The sequence below is a fragment of the Lissotriton helveticus genome, chromosome 3_1, assembly GCF_964261635.1.
Source record: "Lissotriton helveticus chromosome 3_1, aLisHel1.1, whole genome shotgun sequence".
In the NCBI taxonomy this organism is placed as follows: Eukaryota; Metazoa; Chordata; class Amphibia; order Caudata; family Salamandridae; genus Lissotriton; species Lissotriton helveticus.
The window spans coordinates 560,424,390-560,448,898 of record NC_136061.1 but is presented as its reverse complement, the minus strand read 5'-3'; the positions used below and the strand labels follow the sequence as shown (position 1 = coordinate 560,448,898).

General features: G+C 40.8%; 1 protein-coding gene across 1 annotated transcript in view; it reads right to left on the bottom strand.

The window, feature by feature from the left end:
- The window catches only part of ITGAV (integrin subunit alpha V), a 402,152-nt gene that overhangs the window by 36,206 nt on the left and 341,437 nt on the right, over nt 1-24,509 (bottom strand). Inside the window, exon 24 of the mRNA XM_078680488.1 lies at nt 671-776. Within this exon, the coding sequence (XP_078536614.1) occupies nt 671-776 (106 nt within the window). The remainder of the gene's footprint in view (nt 1-670; nt 777-24,509) is intronic.

Sequence of the window (24,509 nt, the reverse complement as noted above, 5' to 3'; positions counted from 1 at the left end):
GTAAATGGTCCACTATTGGGTTGGATGGAGGATGAGGTGATTCAGTGGGGACAAATACATCGCTGAGGGGGTTGCTTTGCAGGAGAGTATTGTGTGCAGTCAAAGAGCCTGTAGTCGCTGTGTATTTACAGGACTATGTAAATTCCTAGTTCGGACAAGCTGGGTTCTCTTATGTTTAGGATTGCTTCTATGGACTTTTCATTTTATTCTCTTGTTTTCATTTTAGTTCTCTCTTTTGATGTGTCTCCCTTTGATGTTCTGGGGTTCTGGATGTTAAAGAGCTGAGGATCAGTTATGTTTTTAAGGCCATTTGTGGCATGTAGAGGGTAGGATTCCATGTACTGACAGTTTGTTCTTGGCCAGTTACGGGAGACCCCACATTGTTTGTACCTAAAAAAAAAAAATTTTTCTTTATTACAAGGTTTGTGCCCTAGTCCTTCACAGTAGTGCCGTCTGTTTTTTTCTTATCTCTTGCTGAAACTACGTCTTTGGCATATGAACCAGTGCTCAGCATGGGTGTGTCATTTTGAAATTTACACAAAAAGCTGTTTTCTAAACAAATAAAATTCTGAGCAGCTCGTTGTCAAGACTTCTCTTCCTAAGATCCAACTTAATTTCTTACGTGCTTTCCATGTTTGTACAAAGTATCATAACAAGAATAAGTACTTGCCTCATAAATATGCTGAACTAAAGGTCCAATGTCATCTTCAATCTGTGGCTCTGTCTTCGGCTGCCAATTTGCTATTGGCAGAAATATCTGATCAGGAGTTGAAACTCTAGACTCAAAAGATGATACAAAAATTTAATTTGAGACACTTTGGAGAAGATGATACACACCGATTAAAGAGGTATTCGAGAGTTTTTTTCAGAAAACTATTTTTTAAGATATACCAATGTCCTCTCAGCGAGTTATTAACCTGCTTCTAAGTCTTTGCCTACTTGTATAAATAGAGAAAATAACATATCCAAGGAGCACATTTTCTATCTTGGGGCTCTCTCGATGGATGCACATTCACTGAACTATCTACAGCAGCAAGTATGGACATTTTTATTAACACGTAAGTCTTGGTATTGAACCTTGCATGATCACACGCTGCCAGCATCAGCACTTGGAATATGTCAAAACAACAATTGTAAGAAACATGTTTCATATTTTATGCTGTCATGCAAATATTTACACTTCCTAGGCCATCTTTGGAAAGGCTTATCTAGCTTTATATGCAGATGCATTAATATATTTCTGGATTCCGCATTGATGTTGAGGAGAGAGTGAACCAGAGAGGTATGTCACTAACTGCCACATAGGTGTGGATGACAAGATGGGCGGAGTGATGCCTGGGTGTTGGGCAGCGGTCGCCCTGCACCCGTTTGGAGGGAGTCTCACAGTTCTCATCCATGGTATGGTCAGGCGTTCGTAGCTCCCACCCTTGGACTTAGACTGGATAGACACCATTAATACAGGACCTGAGCATGAGTTCATGAACCTCTAGATATCAGTCATATGCCCCCAGCTACGTAACAGCAGAGAGTTCGTTTATTTTACTTTCATTTTGACTGTGATTTCTTCCCAGTTGTGCCCTGCAGACACTGGCGTCTTACATGCGGCTTGCAACACTAAGCACCCGTTAACACTGAATGCCCCTTCACCTGGTTCACCAAATCCCTTTTCCCGCAAGACATGGGGTTTGCACTAATAGGATGTACAGTGCCCCACACCTGATTTTCAATGGGCAAATGTTAGCTCTCAACAATAGAGTTAAATGTTACAAGCTGCTACATTGTGCTTTATCCGTTGTTTGAAGATACTGCCCAGTAAGTGAAGTGGAAATTGGAAATTGAACGGCTACAATTGTATTGTTATTAAAAGGAACATTGCATATGTTATGTAATATGATAATAACCTCAAATGCCAATAAACATATCTTTACCAAAAAAAATCTGGATTCCACCAGCTCAGTGAAATTTATATGTCCGAGGCATATGAGCTGCAGATCTCACACTGTGCATTAGATCGCCACCTGGTGTTGGGCTCGGATGATTGCATGTTGTTGTTGTCTTGGAAGAAGTCTTTGTAGTCACGAGATAGGTGACTCCTCCCTTGGACGATTGTGCGCATGGGCATCGAATCCATCCTTAGATTGTTTTTTTCCGCAACTGGGTTCGGATGAAACTTTTCCGCTCCGATTCAAAATCTACATTTCAAGGACTTCGACGCGATGTCTTCAAACTTCACCAAACAACTTTAAACATCGATAAACATCCACTCGACTTCATCAGCTCGATTACAGCCGTCGACGCGGGCCGTTAGGGCCTACACTCATCTTCGAGGCCTACCCCTCATGGAAAGGACGCCATTCAAAAGATGCCCGAGTGTGGAGCATCACGAGGTCTGTAACCTGTGTTTATCGCCAGAACATGACCAATCCAGCTGCACAGCCTGTGCATCCTTTAGATCGAAAAAGACCATTCGAGATCGGAGGGCCCTTCGATGTGATACGCAGAGATCAGCTCCGGAACCGGTGGATCTCTTCGACGAAGGTCCATGCGTCCCAGAAAAAGATTCAGTTGATCTCCAGATCGTATCGGAGGCAGATGACTCCAATGACAAAGTTTCAAACCCAACACTCTCTCCCAGCCAGAGTGTTCATGCAACTAATAGGCATGATGGCATCTTACATTTTTATTGTACCATATGCAAGACTGCAAATGAGCCCATTGCAGGAACGTCTAGCACATCAGTGGAATCAGGCTCAAGGACAACTTACAGACCTGGTGTTGGTGGACAGCCACACACATTGCTCTCTGCAGTGGTGAAACACCAAAAACTTGTCCAGAGGGTGGCCGTTCCTCGAACCTGTGCCACAGATAGTACTGACAACAGACGCATCCCTCATAGGATGGGGAGCCCATCTGCTCCACCATACAACTCAGGGAACATGGACCGCTCAACAAAAGGTGCTTCACATCAATCACCTAGAGCTGCTAGCAATATTCCTAGCACTAAAATCCTTCCAAGTACATGTACAGAACAAAGCTGTCTTGATCCGGACGGACAACATTACAGTCATGTACTATATTCAAAAACAAGGAGGCACACATTCCCTGCAACTGTCCCAGCTCGCACAGAACATTTGGAGATGGGCCATTCCACAAAAGATATATCTGCTTGCAGAACACCTTCCAGGAGTTCACAATCAGATAGCAGATCTGTTAAGTCAACAGACACAACAGATTCACGAATGGGAACTATATCTGCAAGTTCTTCTACCATTCTTTCACAAGTAGGGTCATCCAGACATAGATCTGTTTGCCACACACGAAAACGCAAAATGCCCCCCCTTTGCCGCCAGGTTTCCACACCCGCTGTCCAAGGGCAATGCGATATAGATGGACTGATCAGGCAGATTTGCGTACGCTTTTCCGCCAATCTCGCTAATACCACTAGTAGTACGCAAGCCGAGACAACAATCTCTCAAATTGATCCTGGTAGCTCCCACATGGGCACGCCAACCCTGGTTCACCACACTGCTAGAACTCTCTCTAGTTCCACACCAAAGACTGTCTGACACCATCCATGCTAACGCAGAACCATGAAGACATCAGACATCCAGATCCAAGTCAACTGAATCTGGCGATATGGCTCCTGAAGTCTTAGAGTTTGGTTACCTTAACCTGCCACCAGACTGTATGAATATCATTAAAGAAGCCAGAAGACCTACTACTAGAGCTTGCTCTGCTGCAAAATGGAAGAGATTTGCCATTTACTGCACTAATAATCAAATTGATCCTCTAGATGCTTCCATCCAGAATATCATCTGTTACCTTCTACATTTACAAAGATGTAATCTAGCATATTCATCTATAAATTTACATTTTGCAGCCATTGCAGCATATCTACAAAATAGACAACATATGTCGTTATTTAGAGTTCCTGCAATCAAAGCTTTTATGGAAGGATTAAAACGAATCATTCCTCCTAGGTTACCACCTTCTCCAGTGTGGTACCTAAACAATGTTCTTACCAGGCTCATGGGGCCCCCCTTTGAACCTTTACCTAAGTGTGAACCGCAATTCCTTACATGGAAATCAGCTTTCCTTATTGCTATTACCTCTCTTAGGAGAGTTAGTGAGATTCAAGCTTTCACTATACAATAACCATTTTTACAATTACACCGTAACAAGGTGGTTCTACAAACTAATCCCAAATTCCTTCCTAAAGTAATTACTCCCTTTCATCTAAATCAATCAGTAGAGTTGCCAGTGTTTTTTCAAAACCCAGACTCTGTAGCAGAAAGAGCTCTACACACACTAGATTTAAAAAGAGCACTTCTCTATTACATTGATAGGACCAAATCCTTTCGTAAAACAAAGCAACTGTTTGTAGCTTTCTCTCCACCACATAAAGGCAACCCCATCTCTAAAGCTGGAATTGCAAGGTGGATTGTAAAATGTATACAAATATGCTATCACAAAGCAAAACGTAGATTAACAGTTCCTCCTAGAGCGCACTCCACACACAAACTAGGAGCCTCCATGGCTTTCTTAGGGAACATTCCCCTAGAAGACATCTGCAAGGCAGCAACATGGTCTACAACACACACGTTCACTAAACACTACTGTGTTGATGTACAAGCCAAGCAGCAAGCTGCAGTAGGCCAAGCTGTCCTCAAAACTCTCTTTCAAACTACTGCAACAGATACAGGTGACCACCGCTAGGGGAAGACACTGCTGTGCAATCGATGCACAGTGTGAGATCTGCAGCTCATATGCCACGAATGGAAAATGCTACTTACCAGTATGCATCTATTCTTGGCATGTAGAGCTGCAGAGTCTCACACGCCCACCCACCTCCCGGGGCCTGTATCTGTTCCAGTTCTATCTTAATTGGATACACACACATGGACATGCCTTTTTCTATTTTACCTAACTCCATCATTTCCCATCAAGGCGAATAACAATCTACGAATGGAGTCGATGCCCATGCGCACTATCGTCCAAGGTAGGATTCACCTATCTCGTGACTACAAAGACTTCTTCCAAGACGACAACAACATGCAATCATCCGAGCCCAACACCAGGTGGCGATCTAATGTACAGTGTGAGACTCTGCAGCTCTACATGCCACGAACAGATGCATACTGGTAAGTTGCATTTTCCTTATGGATGTCCAAAGTCCCAGATTAACTCAGGGCATACAGAAATGTAAGGACTTCTGATATCTGATGCATGAGAATTCATCAAAACACTTCCTGAGATTTAGTGGCATATTTGAAAACTCTAACACAAATTCAGATAATTTAGATTTTGTGGTTTATCCCAACCTCAACAATTAATAAACATCACTGGTGTCAGACCATGCAGAATGCAGACAAGAATAGTCTTTACTTGCCTATGTTCAATACTTGGCCTAAAATGTATAAATGAAATACATCACTATCTAAATGTGCCAAGCAGTGGCAAGAATTTATTGCTAGCTAGTTAACATTCTGAAACATCACTGTTTCGTAAATGAACTGAGCTCTCATTCCTGAGACCAAATGACCAGGCCAGTCGATTCAGCTGATTTGATCATGAGAATCCAGATAAAGTGAGTGACTCCAATTCTGTAAATACTCTTACAAAACAGAATTTTCAACATTTAGATTAGGCAGGGAGGTAGAGAAACCGCCCATATTCACTCTCGTGTCCCTTCTAACCATGTGTTGTATGCTTATGTTCATTATTACTCAGGTTACTGTTTCTTTAATATACTTTATGCTAAGAGGTTTATGCTGAAAACATTATCTGTAATCTGTTGTCATGGTTCGTGGAGTTCCGCGTTCCAAGCAACAGAAGTTATGGAGGAGTTGAGAAGATCAGCTGTTGTACTGTGCTCTTCCTGAATAAACCTATTTCTTTTGTAGTTACTTGGATTGGATTCTTACAAATTTTGGAGACGATCTTTCCTGGCCTGCTACACCTTAACTTCTTCTCTAGAGTATAGGAGCGACGAGAACATTGAACCTACTTTTTTGATAATTTTGGAAATATTCTGTCTTCTATTTCGAGTGATATTTTATTACTATTTTTACTGGATTTATCTAAAATTGTTTTTCTATGTGCTTGGACTTTGCCATTTTGGTTCTGATTTGTATACAGCATTTTTTTTTATTATTATGGTCGACCTACTGCCGTGTGATTTTGTGGAATCCTAAGTTTCACGTCTACAGGCAACATTTGGGCATTCGTAAGGTAAACTTTGCACCTTATTATTGAATTAGTTTACCTCGTAATTCTTCTTCTAAAGACTCCTGCTTTGTTGACATTCGAAGCACCGAGCGAGCGCTTCGTTGGAACCCTTGCTCGCGCTCTGTTGACATTTGAAGCACCGAGCGAGGGCTTTGTTAGAATCCTTGCTTGCGAGCTTTCATCACGCTCTAGACTTCACACTCTAAGCCGTCAAGCTCTAGCCTTGAGGAAAACTCGATGTTCTCACGTATGCGCACTACGTAAAAGTGCATACGTGGCAGCCATCTTTATTTTCCTGTTTGCTTCCTGTTTCCCTGACAACCACGGAGAAACTTCATCGCGGAAAACTCATTCGGCTGATGAGCACTGACTAAGGCTGGATACTAGCGTTATATTTACAAGAAGACTATTTTATCGGCAGACTAGGTTTGACCATCTTTTTAAACAATTTATATTACATATATTATTTTTGACCTTTACCTTTATTATTTATTATTTGAATACAAAGTACTATTATATTACTACTTGTTGGCACAATACACTATTTTTTTCACACATTTTTCATCAAACTGAAGAACATATTTTCTGGATTCTTTGTACACAATGCAATTTGATCTACCAGGAAATTTCTTCAAACTAAAGGTGAACCTCCCATACCATGGAACAGATGGAGAGAAGAATTTTTAACATATTTAAAAGCTATAGATGAAGATACATTTTCTGCTGAAAGGAAAAAAAATATTCTTTTACACTCATTAGGTTCTGAAGGAGAAGTAATTTTTAGAACTCTTCCTCAATTTGATGGGGGTGGTGACAGGAATGTATTTGAAGACGCCATGATCCGTTTAGAAACTAGATTCAAACCTATGTCTAGTATTGCCTTGAACAGGTATAAATTTTATATAAGAGCTCAAGAAGAATCAGAATCATTTGATGACTTTCTTACTGCATTGAGTTACCTTTCTACTAATTGCAATTTTGGCCCAATTAGTGACAAAATGATTAGAGACCAAATTATAGTTCATACTAAAAGCAAGAAAATCCAAGAACAACTATGGATTATGGGTGATCCAGATTTAAAGGATGTTATCGTCACTGCCAAAGCCATGGAACAATCTGATAAGTAGATGAAGTCTCTAGACAAAAATTCAAAAAGAAAAACTGAAGATATTTGAGCTGTTAAAACAGAATCTGTTCCTAGTTCTTCTAATTCCACTAGTTCTCAACTAAATTTGACCAATTCTCAACGCATGTTTAGGAAAGCTGATAAGGAATTTCATTGTTTTAGGTGTGGAAGTACAAGTCATGCAGCGTCTTTTCCAAAGTGTCCTGCATTGGGTAGAGAATGTAAAAAATGTGTTAGGCGTGGGCATTTCGCCAGTGTATGCAGAAATCATACAGGGAACACATCCACAGGGAACACTAGTAGAGTAAGGATTTCCTATTTAAATAATGAAGAATGCGATGAAACCGAGTATGAAAGAGGTATTGTTGTGTCCATTACTGATTGTGGAGAGCAAGGAAGTTCCTACATTTCCTTAAAACAACCAGATTGTTACGTACAAGTTTTTGGGGTTTCTCTTAGACTCATGGCAGACTCAGGGTCACCTTGGACCATAATTACTAAAGAGTATTTTATTGATGTTTTTAAAGGTGTTGTTAGTCTTCAGGATCTCAAAAAATCCGACATCATTGTGAAAGCCTTTGATGGATCTGTTATTGATATGGAAGGATATATTGGCGTTGATATGCATTTCAAGGGACATGTTGCGTTTGTGAAATTATATGTAGCCCTAAAAGGTGTGAATGTGAATGTACTTGGTTGGAGAGATTAGTGGAGCCTAGGAATTATACTTAATCCTAGAAACTGTGATGGTTATTGATGACGACCATCAAAGATCTGATGTCATCAAAGGAGTGGTTGATGCTGGAAATCTCATTAACGGTATTATTGGGTAATTTCCTAAAGTTTTTTCTAAAGACCTAGGAAAGCTCAATAATTTTTAACACAAGATGAAACATTAAGGAGGGAGCTGTTCCTGTTAGACAAAAATTGAGAAATGTACCAATCAATATTAGAGAGGATCTCAAACTTTTTCTACAAAACCTTATTGATAGTGATATTATTGAAAAAATTGAGTCCTCTGAGTGGGTTTCATCCATTGTTTTGGCTTGCAAGTCTGACCAAAGCTTGAGATTGTGTGTAGATCTGAGAGCGTTAAATGCTAATTTGATTGTAGACTGTCATACCCTGCCTAAGATCAATGAGGTTGTATGTATGCTGGAAGGGGCGAAAGTCTTTTCCACTTTTGACTTACGATCAGCTTACCACCAAATTGTTTTAACTGAAGATTTTAAACATTTGAATGCCTTTCACACCTGAGGGTCTTTTTCCGTATAAAAGAATTCCTTTTGAGCTAGCCTCTGCGGCGTCAGTTTTTCAGCGTGCAATGCATCACATTTTCAAAGATCTAGTCGGATGTGTTAAATGTTTTCAGGACGATATACTTGTTTTTTCTCCGAACAATGAGTCTCACAAAGAATATGTGATAGAAGTTTGTAAACGTTTAGAATTACACGGTCTTACCCTTAAACACAAGTGCAAAATGTTTCGCAACTCTGTTGAGTACTTAGGTCATACCCTCTCTGGAGATGGAGTTGTTCCAAAAAAGTCACTTGTCGATGCCATTGTGAAAGCTCCAGCTCCAGACAACAAGGACAAACTATTATCTTTCACTGGTCTATGTGAATATTACAGCAAGTTTATTAAGGGATTTGCCACCAAAATGGAGCCTTTGTGGGAACTTACTAGGCAAAAGGTTGGGTTTCATTGGGGGGAGAAGCAACAGTCTGCTTTTCAATTAATCAAAGATGAAATTGTTCATGCTCCTACCTTGAAACCGTTCTGTGTTAACAAACTTTGCGTTGTTACTGTCGATCCCAGTGAGTACGGTCTTGGAGGAGTTTTGTCTCAAAAATGTGGGAAAGATGAATGGTTAGTGGCGTTTGCGTCTCGGACTCTTGATGAGACAAAAAGAAAGTACTCAGTTATTGAGAAAGAACTATTGGGATGTGTATGGGGTATTGAACATTTTCGCAATTTTTTGTGGGGGAGACGGTTTCTTCTGAGAACGGATCACAAACCTTTGGTTTCAATACTATCTCCAGGTGGAGGCCGTAATGCCACTGCACGTATTGGTAGGCTCATGTCCGGATTACAGGAGTAGAATTTCTCAATTGAGTATGTTCCAGGTAGAAGTAATGTGACAGCTGACTGTCTTTCTAGGTTACCTTGCATTTCTGAAGATAAAAAATATGAGGATGATGATGTGAAAATTGTTGCTTCCTTAGGAGATTTTGTAGCCAGAGAATTTTCTGCCATTTCTGAGGATGTTTGGAAAAGTAGTACTGTAGGAGACAAACACTGGGATTTGTTAAGAAAATATATTTTAGAAGGTTGGCCTAGGGTCAATATGGTTCCTCCCGAGTTGAGATCATTTCAGCAAGTGTCTAATGCATTGGAAATTGATAATGATCTTATTTTTAAGAGTGGGAAGTGTATTCTCCCAGATTGTATGCAAGATGAAATTCTTAAACTTGCTCATGACAGTCACCTTGGGATGTCGTCTATGAAGAGACTGGTAAGATCTACTTTTTGGTGGCCCAGCATGGACAAGATGATAGATAGGGTAGTTAGGGATTGTTCTATTTGTATCAACAGTGACAAAATGTTGAAAGATCATCCTGCTCCTTTGATACCAATTGCTTGGCCAAAGAATCCTTGGCAAAAATTAGCGTTTGATATTTCAGGTCCATTTTATTGTTTGCTTAAAATGGTCGGTTTGCCCTTGTCTTAATTGACTATCATTCCAAGTGGCCTGAGGTCAGGTTTGTTTCACATGCTACTTCTCAGATAATTGTAGAATTTTTTAGAGAAGTATTCGCACGTGAATGGAGTCCAGAGACTCTTATCACAGATAATGGAGTGCAGTTGATATTTAATGAAGAAGAGGATTTTCTTTGTTCTTGTGGTGTGAAACATATTACCACTCCCCTGTATGAACCACGAGGTAATGGTCAGGTGGAAAGGCTTAATCATGTATTGAAAGAATGTGTGGAGTGTGCTAGGAAAAGTGGAAGTGAGTGGAAGCGAGTTTTACGAGAAAGATTGTGGATGTGCAGGATTACTCCCCATTCTGTTACTGAACTTAGTCCATTCCGCCTTTTTAGAGGTAGGGAACCTGTATCCAAATTATGTCCTTGGTGGATTAAAGAAAAATGGAATTGTTCTGTTCCTGCTGATAGTTACAGTACTTCTTTGAGAGTCAAACATCATCAAGATAAAATGAAAGCCTATCATGATACTAAATACAAAGTTAAAACTCCTACTTTTACTGTTGGTGATCTTGTAAGGATATTTATTTATTGTTGTTAAAGGTACTTCCAAATATGGCCCCATACGCAGGGTAGTCAAAGTTAATCTGAACAGTATGGTCACTAGTGATGGTAAAGTGTGGATTGTCAGACGCGTTTTTAAATGTCAAAATGATTCTGCAAATGCTCCATCTTCAAGTGGAAGAGAGATGTACCCATTGAGAATCAATTTGGGCTCAAGAGATGTGACTCTTCCTCAAAAGTTATCTGATATTAATACAGTGGCATCTAGAGTGAAAACCAGCAGAAGAGTCATAAATTCTCCTGTTAGATTTAGGGACTATGTGTAATTTTTTCTTATCTCACAGTTGTTCTTTTCTTTTATTCTGCTTCTTTTACAGGGATAAGATGTGTTGTATGCTTATGTTCATTATTACTTAGGTTACTGTTTCTTTTATATACTTTATGCTAAGAAGTTTATGCTTAAAACATTTTTTGTAATCTGTTGCCATGGTTCATGGAGTTCCACGTTCCAAGCAACAGAAGTTATGGAGGAGTTGAGAAGATCAACTGTTGTATTGTGCTCTTCCTGAATAAGCCTGTTTCTTTTATAATTACTTGGATTAGATTCTTACACCATGTTTGCTTACCTGAAGAAGCCCTGCTAATCCTAACCTTGGTAAGACTGTGGAAGCAGGTTTGGGCTGAAAAGACAGCTTAGAAACAGTGTGTCTTCTTTTGACATGAGTACTCATTCTGAAAACTGGCATGGACTATAACCCTCTTCTACAAGCTATAGTTTTACTCCCCTCCCGACTGACTGAAATAGATGAAGTGGAACAAGAGAAATTACAGTGGGGAGATAGTGTGATTTCTTTGGGGGAGGAAGCAGGCTTGAAAGCAGGTAACCCAATTCTAGATTAGGAAAGCAAGATTAGGTGGTAAATCCTTTTCATACCTCGCCCCCCCTTTACTGGAACCAGCTGCCCAACCATTTGAGGTTCTGTCCTGATTACCTTTGTTTTAGAAAACTTCTTAAGTCCACTTTGTTTTAACTCCTTTTATCAGCCTGCCAGCAGCCTTGTCCTAAGCGCAGAGATACCCCTCAGGGGGTGATTCAGGCGCTTACGAATCCATAAAATAAAATAAAATAAATAAATAGATAATGTGAGCAGGAAGAGCTCAAAGCTTTGCAAATCACATACACCCCAAAAATGTACGTTTCAAGGGCAAAGTCACAGGAGGTGGTTTCAGGTTTGAAAACAAATTACGTCTCTCACCAGTACACACTATTCACCTCATTCTTGGAGACATTGTAACCTGAACGTGGGGACTGATTCCCAAACCCGGGCTTTCTGCTAGAGACTATATAGCCAAACGTGCACATGACTAACCCACTAACAATAATCTTGAGCTGGCTAATAGCATGTAAAAAATTTTTTATTTTGTATTAGACAGCACCTCAATGCAGCAAGAACAGCAAAGAGTCAATGCTTCATATTTGGCTGTGCTATTTAGTGTAAGATCACCAGCAATATCTCATTGGCTGGCCTCCTGAGAAAGAGTCTATTACCTGTAGAAAGTCACTTTCAGATAAAGAAAGGACCCCTGGACTGATATAAGAATATACGTACACAGGGGACTGTTAGTGATGGTTCCACAGTTAAGCCACTGCTTATTTTTGCTTGCACACCAGATCGTATGCATAGGTTTGGTACCTGATCCCAAGACGTCTACCATTTCACACAAGAATTACCATCAATACCTAAGCAACGGTGTGCATACATGTATAAGACCATCAACATTTACTTTAAAATGGTGTTTAACCATTTGTGAAATGCGAGATAAACGAATCAGTAATAGATGACTGATCAGTATAATATTCTGCATGACAAACTGCAGTTATGAATCTACTTGTAAGGGGATTGAACTCTCCAATAAAGAGGTTCATCATTTTATTTAGGTTACAAATTTATGGGGCAGATAGTTTCTTCTGCCGCAAAGCTGGAATTTTCTCGGATCAGCAAAATGTTATCATGGAAAATAAAACCTTACTAAATTGGGTGGCAGAAACACTATCAAGTAGAAATTTTATTACATAGAAAAAAGGCTACTGCATTTACACCAGCGATCCGCATCAAAAACATAGTTCAACTTCAGGTCATTAAAAGAAGAGTAACTAGTTTCAGAAGAACAATAGTGTGTACATGATCAGGTTAATTTCAATTCAGCATGATAACCGCTGCAGGTGTCCCTTGCTCCTTACACAAAGATTAACTTTGTGTTTAATGCAGACATTGACTGGTTTTAAGAAATTAGTTCATATTTTATTTGGTATATTGGCCCAGAATAAGCATCATAGTCATGAAACACGTTTTGACCTTCCTTTGTGATGTATGAACTCAGCGCATATCCTGAGAACATCTCAGAATAAATAAGATCAATATCTATTAAAGCGAATTAGTAGCTGTGTGTTAACAGTAAAGAACACTGATCAGTGGACATAAGGTTCACAATCATTTTACCTTGAGACCTCAAATACGATGTGTTTTTGTTTGATGGTCTGTTTGTACCTAGGGGAAGGCACTAGAATATATTTAAGGTTGGGCCTGTCTGAAAAAAAGAGCCAATTTCACCTTTTCTCTACAGCCAAGTCTCTTGCAGGGTCCCATCCCCAAGGGTCAGCTGGGCCTTCTTGGCTTAATGCAAAAATTCCTAAGGAACCCATGTTTCAAAATTGGCCTCCAACTCCCTAGCCAACCCATATTCAGACAAGCTCTCCTCTCACCTGGCAGTGTCTAAACTGTGGGGGCCATTAGGATGGCGGGTGGACATCGGGAAACGGGACCGCCCGCCATAAGGGAGGGGGTCCCGTGGGGTCAATTAGTATGTGCCCGCCACAGTGGCGGGCGCATCCTGCATTTCTGTCATTGTGGCGTGCGGTGCACTCAGCACCACCCGCCACAATGCCAGGAAGTCATGTTGTGCATGGAACTGCAGGGGGGTACTATAGGTACCCCCCATGTGCATCCACCATCCCCCAGAGTCCCTGCTATAGGTACCCCCATGTGCACCCCCCAGAGTCCCTGGGGGCCCGCAACGGCCCCCGCAGTCTATTCCTGCATGCCTTTCCGTGGCGGCAATGCCGCCACGGAAAGGCATGTGTCCGCACACATGCTAATATTGATGGTGGTGTCTAGCAGACACGCCACCATATTAAACCCTTTCCCGCCCGGTCAACTCGTTGACCGGGCGGAAAAGCGGCGCGCAGTCTTTCCGTCTGCCGCCGTCCCCCTCTCCATAGTAATATGGCGGGGGGGAAATGGGTGGCGGGCGGGGTCGGATCACTGGCGGATCGCCACTGCCATCTGGGCCGTGGCGATCCGCCAGTGATCCTAATGGGCCCCTAAGTCTCTACACCACTCTACCTGGTACAAGACTGGCTAGGAGGGTACTGGTGAAGAAGCTCTCTCTGTCATCTGCAACTGAAACAAAAAGTGTTAAAGCTCCCTTTTTGTTCAGCCAGCTGTCCTGCACCCCTGCCAGATGGCTAATCCCTACTAAGAGACCTGTGGTTAAACACCTCCCTGTACTTCCTGGACTCAAAGACAGGTTATTTTCTTCCGAGTAAGGTCATTCACTCTTCCAGCAAATGATGAGGATATCAGCCCTGCAAGTGTGCTGAGAGGAAGAAATGGTTATAAGCCAGATCTGGCCCAGGAAGGCTGAAGTAATTTGTTTTACTTTCCATGAACGTTATCAAAAATCTGATTTCATTATTAAATCAGATTTTGAAAGTTAAGTTAAAAATGACTTTTACTTTTCTAGCATGTTCCCAGATGAGGATGTAAAATAAATATCTTAATGACAACTAGGCCCGTCTTATGGAAAATGTTGCTGACCCTACACACTGGGAGTAACTTTTAGGCCTTCAGTCACAGTGAAGGCCCACTTTCTAAATAGAATGTGATACTTTGTTAATTGGTAAATTTCTTAATGGTAAATCGGTTAATTGGTTAATTTGGTAATTGAGCCTACCAAGGATGACTTAATAAAAATACACTGCCATGTGTTACAGCATTGCTTGTAAAGAGCAACCCAGCAAGGGTGTAGTTGTGCTCCTGGCAGCCATATCTTTTTTCTTCAAATATATATGTGGGTGATATAAATGCACACTGCAGCCAACATATGCCATTTAACTCCAATACCATGGTGTATTTTCTGCACCATCTACCATGGCCTCTATAGAAAATTAAATTGACCAATTGAGTTAAATCCCCTTTTACCAAAACCATCATAGGGCCCAAACACACGCACCGTAACACTGGAAATCAGAGTTGTTGTGCACAGAGTCCTAATAACAGCCAAATTAGGGTCCAAAAAAAGGTTACTAGTGTGGGGTGATCATGTGCAAAAGATGAATTTGCTACAGCTCAGTTTTAACTTGATCTGTAGATCATTCTGTAACATCCAGTTTTGCATGTCTGGAGAAGGAGACCTTAATCCAAATGAGGTTGAGGTTCTTGTGAGATTTTATGTAAATCTTTGCATTATCTGTGCATCACTGGAAGCAGACTTCACAGCACAATTACAGCATAAATCACAATGGGGTCTTACGGAAATACGGAATACAACAGGGCCGAGGATGGGTCTATAAAGTTCATGATATTTTACAGTGTTCAGATTAGAGAAAAAAATGTTCAAATTTCATCTTCTGTGTATGGCCAGACAGAAAACAAGCCAGTTAATAATACCTGGCCCAGCATCCAGCACAGTGGCCAACCTCTCAAAATAGGATGGAATAGTCCACAGTGCCAACAGCTGTCTGGAACCTCAGTATGACAAACTGAGAGACTGTACCTTCATCTGTAAATTGAGGACTTATTCCTAAAGTAGAGTAATGCTTACTCGGTCACATAAGTTGGGCAAGAATCATATTGAATAGGGGCATCATATAAAAGAGCCCTAAAAAAGACTATACTTTACCTACGAATGCCTTTTCCAGTATTTTAGATAAAACTGGTAAGGATGTTAATAGACATATGTTTATCAGCACTGAGGTGATCAGGTTTGCTTTCTTAATAAGGGTATGATCAAGCATTTTTATGTGGTAAGGGGATGCATGTCTCATTACTTTACAGATTAACAAGATGTTGAATAACTGAAGCATCAAGGACCGTAGTTTAAGAAGCCAACCTGGTGCATGTCTTGACTGACATCAATTTTGGATCACCAGATAAAAATAAGACGCAATCTAAGCAAATTGGTTGCAATTAGTAACCTTCAGTGAGATGGGGGCAATCAGGCTACAAGCATAAGTCAGATTGTTTAGCAGCTGCACACAGAGGTTCTATAATGAAAAAGTGACCATGATTGTTGCAGAGGGTCTTGTGAGGAAGTAACAATATGATCCCCCGTAAAAAGTAGCCCAGCGGTGTTAACCAGCTTGAACAGGCTTTTGCAACTTGCTCAGATTGCATTTTTATAGGTCTTTACATTGTGTGCATCTACTAGTAGGCCAACAACAAGTTGGGAAGGCTGATGCCCACCAACTGTGTTATTCAGAGACTGGCTAAGGTGCACATGGAGCCAGTCACTCTTGCATTGAAGCAGGTTTGGCAGACTGAACCGCCACCACGATTGGTGACCGTGGCCTAATACGACTTCCTGCATTGTCAACATCAGGCATCTGAGATGCCATCTTGTTTGAGTGTCCAAAAGAATTGCTGTATGAACTGGAGTCCAGGTGGAATGAGTCGGTGGCTGGGGCAGGGGTTCTGCTTGGTGACTTCACTGAAACCTTGGAGAATGTTGACTACAATCAAAGAACGAAAGCATTGGGAGCTAACAATTAAAACCAGCCAAAAGACATTCTTGAAAGCTAAATCCCAGTTCTTCTACTTTCTATCCAGAGAGATACAGAGGAAATAAACAAGGGAGTGGAACAATAATAGGAAACACCGTAGAAACGCGGGTAGTTTGAGATGGAGATGGCAGTCTTGGAGGAAGAAGCTGAATCACTTGCAGGCAAGAGGTTTAAATTGAAAATTGGATACTCAAAGGTTACGGGACGTCCATGGAGAAGGAGTTTAAGGAGGGGCAGTGCAGAGAAGGAGGAGGAACCTGAATATTTGTTATTCTGTTGTAGAAATCTGAACAGTTTTGAGACGCAGACCGTCAGGACATGTGGACCACCCGGAACAATTGTGAATTGACGCTGAAAATATGATACTCAATATTGATGCGAATATGAAGTAATATTACCTTTAAAGAGTATATGGATTAATTAATTTGCAGCAAAGATAAATCCTGGGGAGCTTGAATTTGTATATACACATTTTAAATATTCTTCTATTAGGAATAGGATTATCCTAATGTTTTTCTCCATTTAGATTCAGGACTTCTATTTTTTCTTTTAAAGTCTGTATGATGAAGTATTGACCACAAAAATATTGTAGTCAAAATATCGACAACTAAATTTACCACTTTACAGACATAAAATATAAAATACATAAATATAGACTACAAACATATTTTGGACCAAAATATCAGCATTGTGTTGGTAAAGAATATTTAATTCAAGTTATTGTAATGAAAAAAAAAGGTAAAATCTTTTTTTTAAATATACATTCAAAAATACATCAAATAAAAATATACTGTAAACAAGAATTTCATAACTTTCCAAAAAATATAAAGCCAGATGAACGAGTATCAGGTGGCAAAATATTGGTCACAAATTGTAATCAGTATTTTTGCAATAAGTAAAGATTTTTTATGAACTGAACTATGTAATTATAGGTTGGTTCTTAAAAATATGAATCATAGTTGGTTGCAATCTAACCTACTTCATGAATTTTAATGAGGTAGGATGCAAATTGTACCTCACTACAATTGGAGGCCACCAGTGGGGGATTGTGACCTGCAGGGACCAGTAGGCCAATGTCTGTGATTGCAAAAAGTATATACATTTCTTTTTAAATGCAGTCTCGGTTCCTTAAAGGAAATGGGACTTAGTGTAAAAATTCGACATTTACTTTCTTTCTTTGTTTAAGAGTTGAAGTGGTGCCATGGATCACTGCCTACCATTCAACAAACCGTTTTTTTTTACATTCACATAGGGGAAGAGGTACAAAAGGGACCCCTTTCCTTTTGTAACTGCACTAATACCTTCTTTGAGGTGTTGATAAAATATCACTGTCTTGCAACCAGATTCCAGGTCCAAAACATTGATACATTAGATATCATTTCGGTATTTATAAGGGGACCCTACAACACGCCCCTTCAAGATACTGAATTGGCATCCATTCACATTCGTTTTAGGGCTGGACTTTTTTTAATGAATTTTAAAAAGGGATTAGTGCACAAAAAGAAGCATTTTAAACGCCGTAAACACCAAATTGGAGAGCTTGCCACTAGTAAAAAGCTTAATACATCTACATGAATTCTTAAAAATACATGAAACTTTAAAATAAACGTAAAAATTAATATTACAAATCTAATACATTAATTAAAATACATCACACAAATAAATATTTGCACATACATTATATTTTAATCAGAGACTGATAAAAACAAAAGAAATGTTTGTAATTATACATTTTTTATTTTTAGAAACACTTTAAATAATTTATATTTTTTAAATCATTAAAAATACCTTGTATAATTATCTAACAAAAACGAGTAATTCTAAATAGTAAATCACATAAAAAATAGGAAATATAAAAAACCCAAAAGGCAATAAAACAATTCAAAGCACTAAAATAATTTCAAAAACATATAATTTTAAATGAAATGTTTACAAAATCTTTGTATAAAAAATCCAGAATGAAATAAAACTAATAGTAACCTAACTCCAATAAATAAGCATTAAAAAATAAACCAATATAAAAACATTTCAAATACACCTGCTACAATTCAACCAACACTGTTAGTGGGTGGAGATCATATTTACTGTTGTATCTCCGGCAACTGTTGGAGAAAATGCATGTACTGGTGTGTCAGAATTACTACTCTAAATCCAGTTTAAGAAACTTTGGGGCCTTTGTAAACATTTGGGGAGGTTGGATTTACTATCCTAACTCTAAGAAACAGTGGGGAAAGTGCAAACATGGGGGGAGGAGGGAGGCAGAGTTACCATTTTATTCCAACAAACACTGGGTAAAGTGCATACCTTGGGTAGGGAGTGGGGATTAACGAGGTTTAAAACCTTCCCTGTCCAGCAAACCTCAAGGAAAGTGCATGCTTTGAGGGAGTCCAATTTACTAAACTAACAAATATTGGGTAAAGTGCATACATTGGTGGAGGTCAGATATACTATTCTAACTCCAGTCCAACAAGCACTGCAAAAAGTGCAGACAAGGAGAAGTGTTTAATTTACCATTCTAAATGCAGACTAACATTGTTGGATTTGCACACATGCAGTAGGGTCATATTTACTATTTTAATTCTAGCCCAACAAATGTTTGAAAATGACCTATATTATGGAGGTGGACAGCTTATCTATTCCAACTCCAGTTTAATAGGTATTGGAAAACTGCATACGTTGGGGGGTGGAAATGAGAGTTAGATTCAAACTTTATTAACTTGAGTCCAACAAATGTTGAAGAAGGTTAATACACTGGGTGAGTCTAATTTACTATTTTATCTACAGTCTAACAAACCTTAGAGAAAGCTCACACATTGGGGATGGGCTCATATTCACTAGTTATATTTACTATTTCAACTCCTGTCCAACACACAGTGGGAAAAGTGCAAATACAGGGCAAAGCATCCAATTTACTATTCTAACTTTGTTCTAACAAACGATGGTTGAAGTGCATACATTGGAGAGGGTCATATTTACTATTCTAAATTCAACACAACAAATGTTGAGAAAAGTGCATATATTATGTAGGCTAGCTGAACTATTCTATCTCCAGTTTAACAGTCATTGGGAAGATGCATACCTTAGTGGTGGAGGGGAGAGTCAGTTTAAGTGTTCTCGAGTCCAACAAATAATAGAGAAAGTGCATACATAGGGGGATTCTGATTTACTATTCAAACCCCAAGCTAAAAAACCCTGGAGAAATTGCATACACTCAGGATGGGTGTGGGGGAAGAGGTCATGATTATGTGAAAGCACAACCCTACATAAAACACCAATTATTTCTATTTTTACAGCCCGGTGTTACTGCTAACAATACCCCGTTTACCTAATAATTAATTTTATCTCACTTCAACACACTTGATACAAAGGTAAAACCCCTATCAAACCCTTCATGTCTCTACAACAGCACAAAGCTCCTTCCCCCTGGCATCAGTTACTATTATTTTTTCCCTACAAGGACATCTGCCTTCAAATCAGGTATGCATTCCTACTCATTTTTCAATGCACCAATTACGCACCACACCCCTCATTGCACACAAATTCAGCACAACTGTTGGAGAACCTTGTCTAAGCATCTGACTTAGCCGGTATGTGGAAATAAAATACAAAACTCAACTATTCCTAAAAACAAAACTACTTCCTCCTTGTTATTAGGTGTTTCAAACTTGCTAATCACATCCACAGGCTACGTTCTTGGTCTCAACCCTTTATGGGAGATGGTATGCCCAAGGTAAGTAATTTCCCTGCTTTCAAGTTCACATTTTCCGCCCTTAGTGTCATTCCAGCATTGTTCACCCTCTTTGTTACATGATTCATCTTAGCACTGTGCTCTGACAAAACCTTCCAAAAATAAGGAAGTCACCGACTGTTATCCTGAAAGCAGCAGACTCCTTCTTAGTCACCTACAGATTATTCATGACACTGATGCAGCAGAGACAAGCCCAGAGAACATCCTTAGAAACTTACACAACCCCACTGGAGTAATGAAGGCTGTAAGATTTTCTGATATTCATGCAGCTTTATCGGATGGCAGGCAGACGCCAAATCCAGGGTGGGGTAAAAACCTGGCATCTGTCACCGTAGACAACATTTCTACCAAATTACGCAGTGGAAACCTGTCCCCAACCACCTTATGATTTAATGCATTCAGTTTGACACAACCTGATGTAGCCACTAGCTTTGCATGTCATCACCACTGGGGCCAACCACAATAACTTCACACCGTTTTATAATCCCCTTATTCCATAACTTCTCCAAATCTTGCTTCACATCCTCCTGAATGTTAACTGCCAGCCTCCTTGCTCCCACAACTACAGGTGAAACCCATTGTTTTACCATTGTTTTCTGACAGCAGCCCAGTACACAGCCAAAGTTTGAAGGCACAAAACACTAGGAAAACTCTTAGAGAACTTGTCAAACTTCTCTAGCACCAGGCACACAGACTTGGGAGCTGGCTTTGGGATCAAATTATACACCCAAATACTACTGGTGCAGCCCTCCAAGTATATTGTGACCTTTGGCAGCCACATACATATTCCCTTTCGTAAACAAACCTTTATATTCGATGGTAGTGTGAAAGTCCCAACTACTTTTATAACTGGCCTGCATAGCCAACCAGCTAAATCTTCAACGTAACATTATTCTCACTTCTGCTATTCTTATATTGTCCTATAGGTTACCATAATGTTTTCCCCCACCTGAATACGAACGTCCTTCACATCACTCCTGCAACATTTCACAAATGTACTTTCCCCCCACATTTGTAGCAATGTGCAGGGTATTCCGAACAATTGGCCAGGTGCGCATATCAGAGCTCGGGAACTAAAATTCATACAATCTGAAATCCAATGATTACGCCAGACTGGCGGTAAGAGCCCATTGTACTGGAGACCTCCCATAAGGACCTACTCAGTAAAGCAATAAATCAGATGTTTGAGGGCACCAACAACAACGTGAAGAAAAATTTGGAGACAACTGAGGGCTTAAAAAACAAAATCCCTACAAGTGCCTAAATGCCCTACCAAACCACACTGAAAAGTTACAAAAGCTTTCAACTGACCTACAAACTTCGCTCTTTTCTTCCCTTTCATAAAACAAACCACCTTTCCTGTTCACCTATCCCTTTAACTCCTCAACAGTACAGGTTATTGTTCACCATGTTTAGCAATAGCCAAGGCATCAATTCCTCTCTATATCTGTCCCATTTACAATGTAGGAGAAACTGATCTCTTATCCACTGCTTGGACAGGGCTCCACATTTGCAGGTTGCTGCTAGGTGCCTTGTCCTGTGTCCTACCTTTGACTTCTCCCAAAATGGTATAGCTCCAAAATAGTACTTAGTCTTGGAAGATAGTGCAAATCTAGTTTTTTTATATGCTTTTTTTTTTTTAAACTCATTTAAACCATGAGCATGATGACAGGTAAATCCTCCAACAAATATCGACCTTCAGCACTTAGACAATGTATTAGTTGCGCTACTTTTCTTGCTCTACCTAGGTTTGCTCCATGTACCCAGGCATAGTTTAAAATACATGTTTACATTTTCAAAAGCACAGACTAGGTCCACCCGGATGCAAAAGAAAACAAGCATTTACAATGTAACGGTTTCGCCTTTGACAAAGTTAGAGATATTGGCATTGCAAATGACAAATTGTTTATTTATGTGTTGTTTTTGAAAACAGATAAATAAAAGGCATTGTCATTTACAATGCCAATAGCTTAATCTCTCGCAAATGTTCAGAAATCTTTCGGCAGGCGAAACCTAAAAATGAACGAATGCGGAAAAACATCCACTGTAATTCGGCGTAGAAAGAACTGTGCTGGACCTCATGAAAATCTACAACTTAACGAGCATAACCAGTGCTCCAAATAGCCCTAACAGACCCCTGTGCACTGCCAAAAAAAAACGCCTCGTCATATAGACGCTTCTTTATGTTTAGAAGCAACTTCGAGCCCATGGCGCCAAAGGCGTGCAGAGGTGCATTCTTCGATTGGCTTGGGTGCCTCCCCTCCAGGGTGACCCTGCGCAGCCCGGCAGTGGAGGCAGCACCGGCGCCTGTGACAAGCCTGAGCATGGGTAGTAAAGGGCTTTGATGGTATTTATTTTTGCTGATTTCGGTTTGAATGTGTCCATCTTATTGGTATTAATCCATAATTATTTTGTGTTTTATGAACAGATGATGTGACAAGACGTGTATTTCCACATTTCTTTGACAGATAACCGTGCTCTCTGTCAGGCTTTAGCATACCACACTGCCAAGAGGAATAAAGCACTTTAAAATATGACCGTACTAGCACAAATGCACACGGAGGCATGCAGTGACATCAGCACATCAGGCCAGCTGTGTCACTCCCCAGGCTGCCACCTTGTGCAGCTGTTGGTCTGAAACCCTTTTATTTCAGCAGGGCAGCCACTCAAAAGAAGCCACAATCTCTCTATTTTTCCTCTTTTCTAAATAAACGCAGACAGGAAACTCAATGTTTTCTGTCTGTTTCTATCTGTAGAAATCAGTAAAAAACTGAGCCCCGCCCCTCTGCGGCTTCCGGTCTCTTCCCAGCCCTGCCAGGGGCTGTAGCGAAAATAGGCACACACACCTTCAATCAAACCTTGGAAGAGGGGTCGGCGCCCTGGGGCAGAGCCAGAGAGCACAGACATAAAGCGCTGCGATAAAGCGCCTCGACCCTCCAGCAGCAGCGCCGCAGCACTGATCTGTCCTGGGCGCTGTAGCACCTAGAATAGACACAAACACCTTCGATGAACACAGTGGATGAGGGGTCGGTGCCAGGGAGGGCCTTAAAGCGCTGAGCACAGTCATAAAGCGCCTCGGCCCTCCAGCAGCACAGATCGTGTTTAAAACCCTGTCCCGTGTCTTGTGCTGCCGGGGATGGGACCGCCCCCCCGCCGTGCAGCCACCATAGATCGGGTCCTGCAGTCTGAGCTAGGATGAAACGCGGGCCCTGCAGCGCCTCTTATCACTGTGGAGTCTTATGGAATAAACCCGCACGGCGCTATATACCATAGAACGAAAACCGCCGCAGACTTTGGCACAAGCGCCAGAAATGAAAAAACACATTACAAGGAGCTCGATGAACAGACGTGGGTGTGATTCTATATCAGGAAAAGAAGGTAGAGGGAGGCTCGCGCACAAGAGCCACAAGACTCGAGACTATTGGGCACAAAGTTCACGAAATGAAGATTGCAAAAAAGGAACCTTTTATTAAATAAGTGCAGCTTTAATAAAACATAGAAACAAAGCCGGAGAAGACATCAGGCACAGGCTTCAAAAGAGGCCCGTGGGGCTGGGATTATCGCGCTAAACTTCTTAAAATAAAGAGGCCAAAAAGGAACATTTATTAAAAACAGTGCACGCTAGACTATAATATGGATATTAATCCGTGGAAGATGCCACGCACAAGGTTCAAAAGAGGCCTGTAGCGTTGGGAGGATCGGTAAGTTCTTTTCAAAATAGACAAAACAAGTCAGGTCCCGGGCCGGCAGCCAATCACAGCGCGGCCCGGGAATGACGTCAGGGGGGGTGTCCCGGGCCGGCAGCCAATCACAGCGCGGCCCGGGGAATGACGTCACGGGGTGTCACGGGCCGGCAGCCAATGACAGCGCGGCCCAGGACAAAGGGGCGGGACTTAAAAAAACACAGAGAAACGCCCCCCCAATCGCGTTTTCACGAGAAAGCGCGATTGACAGCCTCTGTCTCCCAATGGCTAGCCTCCATTTATGGAGCTAGCCAATGGGAGACAGAGGCGGAACCAAAGCCAAATGTAGGAACATGAGATTTCGCCGTGGGCGGAGCAACTGCTACGCAGTTGCAACGCCAGGCGAAACCTAAAAAAGAAGGGGTTGAACTCTACATTTTGTATTCCAGTCTCAACTAATGCCTTGTAGGATTCCCAACTGTATAGGAAAATGTGGTAGGGAAAGCACAAAGCATCAAGCTTAACGCCTTGAGTACTTTTTAAGTATACCTTCGGCTCTTCCTTGAAACTCTAAAGTGGAAAGAAGCTGCTAAACCCACCCCTCCCTACT